Source organism: Lactuca virosa, chromosome 6 (genome assembly GCF_052849685.1).
Source record: "Lactuca virosa cultivar CGN04683 chromosome 6, Lactuca_virosa_CGN04683_v6, whole genome shotgun sequence".
NCBI classification, from domain to species: domain Eukaryota; kingdom Viridiplantae; phylum Streptophyta; class Magnoliopsida; order Asterales; family Asteraceae; genus Lactuca; species Lactuca virosa.
In genome coordinates this window covers 58,048,597-58,057,652 of record NC_136431.1, presented here as the reverse complement: position 1 = coordinate 58,057,652, position 9,056 = coordinate 58,048,597, and the positions used below count along the sequence as shown (strand labels likewise).

Sequence of the window (9,056 nt, the reverse complement as noted above, 5' to 3'; positions counted from 1 at the left end):
CCCGAAATTAGGGTTTTTAAACCCAGACCAGACTCGCCGAGTCAGTCTCCCCGACTCGTCGATTCGGTCACTTAATCCGCGACACGGGACACGTTCCGACCCATCGAGTTCTTCCTTGGACTCGACGAGTTGACCCCTCTGACTTGGGGTTTTTCTTTCCTTTTTGGGTCTTCTGGATTTCGGGTGTTACATGCCTTGTCATAACATTGACCCCATCGTAGAAAATAGACATCTCTTGTTGAACATTTAGATCATGTTGAGGACAATTCCTTAACAACCCCTTGTAGCGCTCCCAAGCTTCGTATAGTGACTCCCCTGGTTGTTGATCAAAGTTGGCTATTGCGTTCTTGAGTTTCGCTATCTTGGAAGGTGGGCAAAACTGATCTAGAAATTGCTCACGCAATTGAGCCCAAGTAGTGATTGTACCAGGAGGAAGTGCTTTCAACCAGTCTTTTGCAACTCCTTTGAAAGTGACTGGTAGCATCCTTAGTAAGATGGTATCTCTATTGACATTCGGGACATTGAAGTAGTTAGCAATGTCGTTGACCTCATCTAGATACTTAAATGCATCCTCATGATCCTTCCCATAAAATGGTATATGCTTAAGATCACTAAGGATATGTCCTTTCAGCTCGAATATGGCAGCGGCAGGTATCGGTGGTTGTACTAAGCCCGGACCAACATCTTCTCGAATACGCTTCTTGTAAGCTCCCATTGACATTTCTTCAATGTTAGCCACTTCGTTGTTTGGCTCGTCTTCGGGTTCGCTCGTATATAGTCCAAAATCGTTCTCGAACTCGTATTCAGATTCGTTTTGGATAGGTATTTGGTCTAAACTTGCGACCTTGCTCTTGTCCTTTGTAGATGAGCTTGATTCTCCTGTTTTCTTCCCCGACTTCTTTGAGAACACTGACTTGCGTTCTTGTAAGGGTGTCTTCTTTGGTGTTTGATCTTCTTTCACGTTCTTATCTTTCTTTTTGTGAAGGGCAGACTCTGGATATTCAAGAGGTGGTACCAAATGTGTATTGGACCCTCTGGTCATGTACTCCTGTAATATAAACAAAATAAAAACGTAAAACTGAACTAAAATAGAAAAGCAAACTTAAAAACAAAGAAAACTAGAAAACATTGGATTCACGTCGTGAGCCACTAAGGCTCACGTCGTGAGTTCAGTACTACAAGAATATAAACGATATTGAAAAATAACTTTTTGCAGGTTTTACGCCACAAAAAGGATCGATTAAGTTAAAGCAAAATAAATAAACATTCAAATAATTTGTTCCCCGGCAACGGCGCCAAAAACTTGATGTGTGCAATTAGCTACACATAATTTTAATATTTATAACGTAACTACCTTACTAACTAAATTGCACCTAGGCAGTGTACCTAGTCAAAATTATAGAATAGTTGGGTAAGTCGGGTGTCGATCACAGGGAACGGTTTTGACTTATTAATTTATCTACTACTAAATTAACCTAATTACTAACAAAGGAAGGGTTTTTATCTGATTTTGCAAGATCAGACGAACTTAACTCAAATTCAATCAATAATTAAAAACACTCTTGTTTAGTTCGAATCCACTTCTTCTTTATGGTTAGCTAACAATTATGGATTATCAAGTTGGTTGTTATTGGATTAGTAATTTAAGTCTAAATTTACTAATATTCAACTAATTCATGTAAAACTATGTACGGTCACACACAATCAAACACAGAATAAGTTGCAGATTATGAATTTACTATGTAAGATTAGGCAAACACAATTATGGTCATAATTTATGTTCTCTAGCACACCTAAATTTATTCACTTCAATTACTATCTAAGATTTTGGTCGATCCTAGTGATATTGCCATATTTATACATATTTTTAGGCAATATTTATTTACATTTTTATTAATATTTTGGTTATTCGCATAGAATAATGGTACTTATAAGGATAAATTGTTATTTGCAGCTAAAGTAAAGCATTTTCGAAGAGAGAGACTAGAACTGACAATACTTGAAACTTTGGAGGCTTGAAAGGAAGAAGGATGAAAAACTCAGCAAAAAACGTGCTTACGACGTGAGTAATTTGATGTTCACGACGTTAGTAGAGTATTCTAGAAGATATGCATCCGGGTGAAAGAGTCCTTGTCGAATACGGAAAACTCGCATTCACGATGTGAATCCTTATGGTTCACGACGTGAACTTGGTAAAAATCAGATATTATAAATTCTCTTGCTCATTACGACTTGAGAAGCTTTTGGCTAGAGAAAATATTTTCAGAAGACGAATTTTAGCAGAAGAAAAGTCTTGGAAAAAGGTTTTCAACACCAAAAGAGTAGAGGTTCATAATTAGTTTAATTGTTGATACTTGAACATGTCTTATACTTTGATTTATGCTTGTTTAATTGCTAGTATGTCCAGCTAAATCTAGCTGCTTCTGTTAGCTAGATGAAGCTGGAACTCATGGTTTTGATGCATTAGATTTGACTTTACTTGTTGGTAATATGCTTGTGTTGATTGATTTTACCTAGCATGTTTAATTTAATATTTGATTACTTTAAATTCTTGTTCTGTGTAGTTAGTGAATACAAATCTGCATGAATTTGAATACCTAATAATTCAGTGAACACTAGTTTATTAGAGCTAAGATCAAACCAATCTTAGATAAGTAATTGAATCATTGAATTAAGCCGTGATAGAGAACTCATATTATAAATGTAATTGTGTTTTCAGTTTCATTTTTTTCTGGCATTACAGAACTCACGACGTGAGCATTACATACTCACGACGTGAATCCTGTGATTCCTCGTTTTCTTTAGTTTAGTTTGTCTTTCTTAGTTCAGTTTTACGTTTTTTTTTCTTTGTTTATTTTGCAGGAGTTCATGACCAGGGGCTCTAACACACCTTTGGTGCCACCTCTTGAAGATCCAGAGTCCGCCCTTCACAAAAAGAAAGATAAGAACGTGAAAGAAGATCAAACACCAAAGAAGACACCCTTACAAGAATTCAAGTCAGTGTTCTCAAAGAAGTCGGGGAAGAAAACGGGAGAGTCAAGTTCATCTTCAAAGGACAAGAGCAAAGTTGAGAGCATCGATCCAATACCGATTCCAAACGAATCCGAATACGAATCTGAGACCGAGTTTGGACTATTTACAAGTGAACCTGAGGACGAGCAAAGAGACGAGATGGCAAACATTGAAGAAATGTCCATGGGAGCTTATAAGAAGCGAATTCGAGATGATGTTGGTCCCAGTTTAGTACAACTCGCGATTCCTGCCACTGCCACATTCGAGCTGAAGGGACATATCTTGACTGCACTGAAGGATATTCCATTATATGGAAAAGATCATGAGGATGCTTTTAAGCATCTAGATGAGGTCAATGACATTGCAGATTATTTCAATGTCCCAAATGTGAATAGAGATACCGTCTTGCTAAGGATGCTTCCCGTTACTTTTAAGGGAGCTGCTAAGGATTGGTTAAAAGCACTACCACCGGGTACAATCACTACATGGGCTCAAATGCGTGAGCAGTTTCTAGACCAATTTTGCCCACCATCCAAGATAGCTAAACTCAAGAAGGCAATAGCCAACTTTGAGCAACAACCGGGGGAGTCATTATACGAGGCATGGGAGCGTTATAAAGGATTGATAAGAAATTGTCCTCAACATGATCTTAATGTTCAACAAGAGATGTCTATTTTCTATGATGGGGTCAATGTTATGACAAGGAAACTCCTTGATTCTTAAGGGCCACTGACAAAGAAGAATCCAAGGGAGGTCAAGGAGTTAGTTGAAGAATTCGCAAAACACTCTCGTGAATACCACAACCCAAGACAAGATGGAGCAAAAGGCAGTGGGGGTGCATATTCTGAAGAGATGGCTGCTATGATGGAAATGCTCAATACTATGGGCCGGAGATTGACCCAAATGGACCAATCAGTTCATGTAATAAGAGTTGGATGTGAGAGATGCAGTGGGCCACACTTGACTAAAGATTGCAATTTGGATGAATATGGGAACAAGAAGGCTCAAGTTTGCTACTCAAGTGGGGACAAGTATGATGAAGACTGGAGAAAACCAAAGAAAGAGTGGTTGCCATATGATGAATACAAGAGGCAAAAATAAGAAAAATATAAGCAAACAGGCTGAGGCATCTACCAAAAAGAGCAACCACCAGCCGAAAAAAAAGTAGACTTGGAAAACATTTTGACCAAATTTATGGAAGTTTCCGAGAAAAGGCATGATGATGCCGATGCAGTGCTAAAAGAACACATGAACATGATGAAAGAATAGCACAAAATGATGATTGACCAGCAAGCCTCATTAAGAAATCATCAAGCATTGATTCATAATCTAGAAGTCCAAGTTGGTCAACTCACTACTTTGGTGAGTAACAAATTATCTTCACAATTTCCCGAAAAGAAGACTCAGTCCCAGGTTATGATGATTGAGACTGAAGAAGAAGCCATCTCTGAGTTCCTAGAAGCACTAGAAGTGGAACCAAAGCAGCCCGATCCAAAGCCGAAGAAGCCGAAACTCGAAAATGAAGAATCTGTTGGAATACCCAGTTCACGTCGTGAACCCGCTCTGTTCACGTCGTGGGAATGGTCTGAACAAAAATTCGTCCCGACTTATCATCCACCTCTACCGTTTCCCTCCCGAGCTGATCTTAGTCCACTGGAAAGAGAGCATTTGGAGTTTATTAAGCATGTGAAGGGTATCCCGATTAATACTCCTTTTGTCGAGTCATTATCCAAAATTCTCGATTATGCAAAGTTTTTACAAGACTTGATAGACACTCGTCAGCAACTAAAAAAGAATTCTAAGGTGATTCTAAGTGAGCAAAGCTCAAAAGCTGTAATGGGAGAGATACCTAAGAAAATGGGGGATCCTGGACGCCTCACTCTTCCATGCGAGTTTGGGAATAATATGAAGATTTATGTTTTAGCCGATTCTGGGGCTAGCATAAATTTGATGCCTTATTCATTTTATCAAAAGTTGAATATTCAGCAGTTGAAGGCTACAAAAATGACTATTCACATGGCAAATCGTTCAATGACACAACCCCGGGGCATTGTGGAAGATATTCTCGTGAAAATTGGGAAATTCGTTTTTCCAATAGACTTTGTGGTTTTGGATATGAAAGAAGATCCCAATGTTCTGATTATTCTTGGTCGCCCATTACTTAACACTGCTGGAGCTTTGGTTGATATACGCGAATCCAAGCTCACTTTGAGAGTTGGAGATGAGAAGGAAATTTTTGGAATAGAAGATGGTTTCAAGAGGAGTGGTGTTCAAGAAGAGGTTTTCAATATTGATGAAGAAAGTGAACTTGAAGAATTAGAGAAGCTTATGGAAGAAGAAATCAAAACGATTCGACAAGTTAAACGAACAAAACCAAGAGCATCCGTTCCGTTTTTAGTTGAAGTCATTGCCTACACGAATCCAACTTCTTTGATAAGTGAGGAAAATGATGAAATGTCGAGTGATGAAGAAGAAGTTACATCAAAGGTGACTAGTCCAGTGGTGAAGGAAGAGAAGGATACTATGGAGCTTAAGTGTGAAGAAAAATTAGAGACTAAGAGGCGTTGGAAGGAGCAGAAAATCCAGCTGGTGATGGATTCATCTGAAGATTCAACGTAGGAGGCACGGAGTCCAGCTCAAGACTCCTCAAAAAGAAGCGCTTCTCGGGAGACAACCCGAGTTTGGTTTGCGTTTTCTTTATTTTTCTTTTTAGTTTTTGCAAAAAAAAATAGTTTTAGGGAAATCGATCATATCATCCAAATCACTTTATACATAATATAGCACTTAGAGTGGGGTCAGTTTAATTAAGTGGTAATAATTAATTACAATTTAGTTTTTAAGAAACAGACGAGTTCACGTCGTGAATTCTAAAGGGTTCACGACGTGAGTCTAGTATGACGTACGGATTCCTTTTTAGGCCGATATATTACCCAATTCATTAGCCTGATAGTAGTCCAACTCACTTAATCTTTAAATTGAATGGCCCAATTGTATAGCCCAGACCTGATTCACGACGTGAACCCTTTACGACTTCACGACGTGAATCCTGAAACTCACGGGACCACAGATTAAAGATAAGAAAACTCAATTGACCTACTTCATTCTTATTTCCCACGAAGTGAGAAGTGGTTTTCTGGTCCCCCCTCTTCGCAATTGCGGCCGACACTCCTCATATTCTTCTTGTGCTTACGTAATTCACCATTCTAGGTAACTTAATATTCTTCACATTGTTTATTGTTGACTTATTTACTAGATTTAGGGGTTAGGGTTTGCATTCCACTTAATTATAAAAATTGATACCCTAAATCTGTGAATTTCTTGCTGCATGTGTTTGTAATGAGTTTGAAATCGCCCTAGGAGTAAACCCCATTGACATTGTTGGCCTGATTTGATTTCTGCCTTGACCGATTCTGACCTCGATTACAACTTCACGACGTGAATCTTTATGGATTCACGACGTGAATCCTGGGACTTGAGATTTCCTGTTCTGTTTAATTCTAATATTTTGGGATCACGACGTGAATCCTGGGACTTGAGATTTCTTGTTCTGTTTAATTCTAATATTTTGGGATATCTTTGTGGGCTGTGTTTTCTGTTTATTTTTTTGCAGCAATGGCTCCCAGGAGAGAAATTCCGACAGGGGTGTCGAGTTTACATCCGTTCTACAATTTCTCAACAACAATGTCCCAAGATAGTTTGACCCGCTGGAACAACCGTTTGGGGTGGCTTTACAACCGTGACATTGCTGTTGCTCCTACAATTAATTGGGCAAGGTTGAGGGAGGTTGGGCTTGTTGATCGAATGTCCCAGTATCTCACGAAAATATTTTTGGGAAATGGATTTTCATTTACATGTAGAGGGTGGCACAACTTATTTAGAATTCAAGAGAGGGTTATAAGGAATTTTGTGTGGAGTTCTTCTCGACAGTGACATTCCATGAGAATGTCCAAGACCCTCATTTTCAGCAAGCTTTGGTATTCCGTCTCGGGGGAGAGTACCATGAATGCAGCCTTGTGGAGTTTTCTTGGAGGGTGGGGATATATAACCCCCAAGAGGCAATGACTCCTGAGTTTGGCATGTTCTTAAGGGAAGCGGTCAGAGGTTATACAGATGGTGCAACTGGGTTTGGTTTCTGGCACAATATTGCATCCGGGATATTCAATTCCGGAGTGTCTCCCGAGAGCAGCATTCGGTCCCCTATACACCGATTACTCCACCGACTCATAACGTTTTCCATCAACCACAGGAGGCATGGGGATAAAGTAATGAAGCATAATCTGTTTTTCTTATGGTGTATCTTACAGTCGGGAGTGTGTTGCAACATTCCTTACTTTTTGGCACGCTTTCTGGCAGATTCTGCTGCTAGTTCTCGTCCTGGGAGCCCTATCTGTGGAGGGCAATTCATTACACGTTTGGCCCGATCGTATGGTTTGCTTGTTCCTGATATCACTCGTTCCATGACTTGCATGGATGGGAATGAGTTTAGCATGGGTTATTTGGAGACAATGCGGGTTGTTCAGAACTTTGGATCTCACTGGGGTATTTTGCCATCAGATGATGAGGGTGGTGAGCAGTCGGGTGAACAACCCGAGCGGCAGCCACAACCATGGCCAAGGCGAAGGAATGTGATAGGGAGAGGTGAACGAGGACAGCCGGTGCACCAACAAGCACCCATTAGCGGACCCAACTTTGGGGGTGATATGACATGCTATTTTGATCAACTTTCGTTAAGCGTGAATTGGATTGGGGGTACAATGGAAAATATGATTCAACATTTCCATGTTGAGCAACCTCCTCATTTGGGGAATCATTACCCGATTTGCCCTTGGTGGAGTGAATATAGAAACCAAGGAGGAGATGGAGCGGGTACAAGTAGAGCGCATGATGATGATGAGGATGATTGATTTGATTTTATTTAGTTTTTAGTTTCTAGTTTATTTGGTTTTAATTTGTTTGAGAACTTTGAAACACTTGTTGGTTTATTATTATGTTACTTTTATTTTCTTTTGGTTGTTTGATTATAGCTTGCTAGGAGTTTTGGGAAGAGAGTAAAGTCGAGTCAAGAGTCGTGTTCGTTTAGACAAGTGTCGTTAGAGTTTAGAGTCTCAAGTCAAGACCCACAATTTTAAATAAGTGTGGGGGTGAGTCAAGGGAGAGGATTAGTGTAGAGAAGAGTCATAAAATCAACATCTTAATCAATTAAGACATTTGTTTGAAGTTAAGAAGTGAAGACAGAACAATTTTCAGTATGTCCAGAACTCACGTCGTGACTCCCTAAAATTCACGCCGTGAGTCAAGTTTTCACGGGTTTCTACTTTCCACATTTTCTCGATTTCACGTCGTGGTCCTTCTTATCATTCACGACGTGACTCATGTAGTTCCCCAAAGATGAAGCCATTGATGCATATTACTACATGGATCACCACTTTTCTTCTTGGGATTGTCATGAAGATTATTTTGGCTCGGTTTCTTTACCATTTAATGTGGCGAATGCTTTCCCACATTATTCTTTTTGTTTGGAGATTTACACCACCTTTGTTGAAGTTTGAAGTCTCGATTCCATATTTCATTGACGCTTATTACATCTTTCGCGAGATCAAGATCCACGGTCATATTTCGAAGAAGTTCTACATTCGAGATGCGCATTTTGTCCACACTTATGGAGTTCGATCACGCCACTATCCCAGGGGAGTCTGTTCCTTTTTCTCCCTTTTATTGCTTTTAATTTAGTTTATGCATACAATGAGGGCATTGTATGTAATAAGTGTGGGGTAGGGGGTCGAAAAAGTAAATAAGTAAATTGCTAGAAATCTTAGGGAATTTAAAAAAATTTCATAGGTTTGAAATAATAATCTAATATTAGTTCTAGTAATAATAATTTGAACTTAAGTTGCTAGTGTTTCATTGGGATGATCCGATAAGAGCTCAAATGTTTAGTTGAGCCAATATACGTTATAGTGCATTTGTGGCCTCCTTTATTTTAGTGAAATCATGGGACAAAAACACAACCTCGCTTAGTTTGAGGGATGCAATATGTTTAGCAG

The 9,056-nt window shown here is 39.3% G+C and overlaps 1 protein-coding gene and 2 non-coding genes across 3 annotated transcripts; 2 read left to right on the top strand and 1 right to left on the bottom strand.

The window, feature by feature from the left end:
• The first annotated feature begins 248 nt into the window (after positions 1–248).
• Positions 249–355, top strand: LOC145122993 (small nucleolar RNA R71). Its single transcript, XR_013714874.1, has one exon. It is a non-coding gene; the product is annotated as a small nucleolar RNA R71 (small nucleolar RNA).
• A 2,816-nt stretch (positions 356–3,171) lies between these two features.
• LOC145121558 (uncharacterized) lies at positions 3,172–6,707 on the top strand. The gene is made up of 3 exons (XM_079057286.1): positions 3,172–3,567; positions 4,303–5,627; positions 6,623–6,707. The coding sequence occupies exons 1-3, from the start codon at positions 3,172–3,174 to the stop codon at positions 6,705–6,707; spliced, it is 1,806 nt and encodes a 601-aa protein (XP_078913412.1).
• LOC145122965 (small nucleolar RNA R71) lies at positions 3,556–3,662 on the bottom strand. Its single transcript, XR_013714848.1, has one exon. It is a non-coding gene; the product is annotated as a small nucleolar RNA R71 (small nucleolar RNA).
• Positions 6,708–9,056: the final 2,349 nt, after the last annotated feature.

Excerpts from the sequence above, each read along its gene's own strand:
- LOC145121558 (XM_079057286.1), top strand. The coding sequence starts at position 3,172 with ATGGCAAACATTGAAGAAATGTCCATGGGAGCTTATAAGAAGCGAATT. Across the intron at positions 3,568-4,302 it reads AGATAGCTAAACTCAAGAAG|CAAGCCTCATTAAGAAATCA; the intron begins GCAATAGCCAAC and ends ATGATTGACCAG. Across the intron at positions 5,628-6,622 it reads GATTCATCTGAAGATTCAAC|CAATGGCTCCCAGGAGAGAA; the intron begins GTAGGAGGCACG and ends ATTTTTTTGCAG.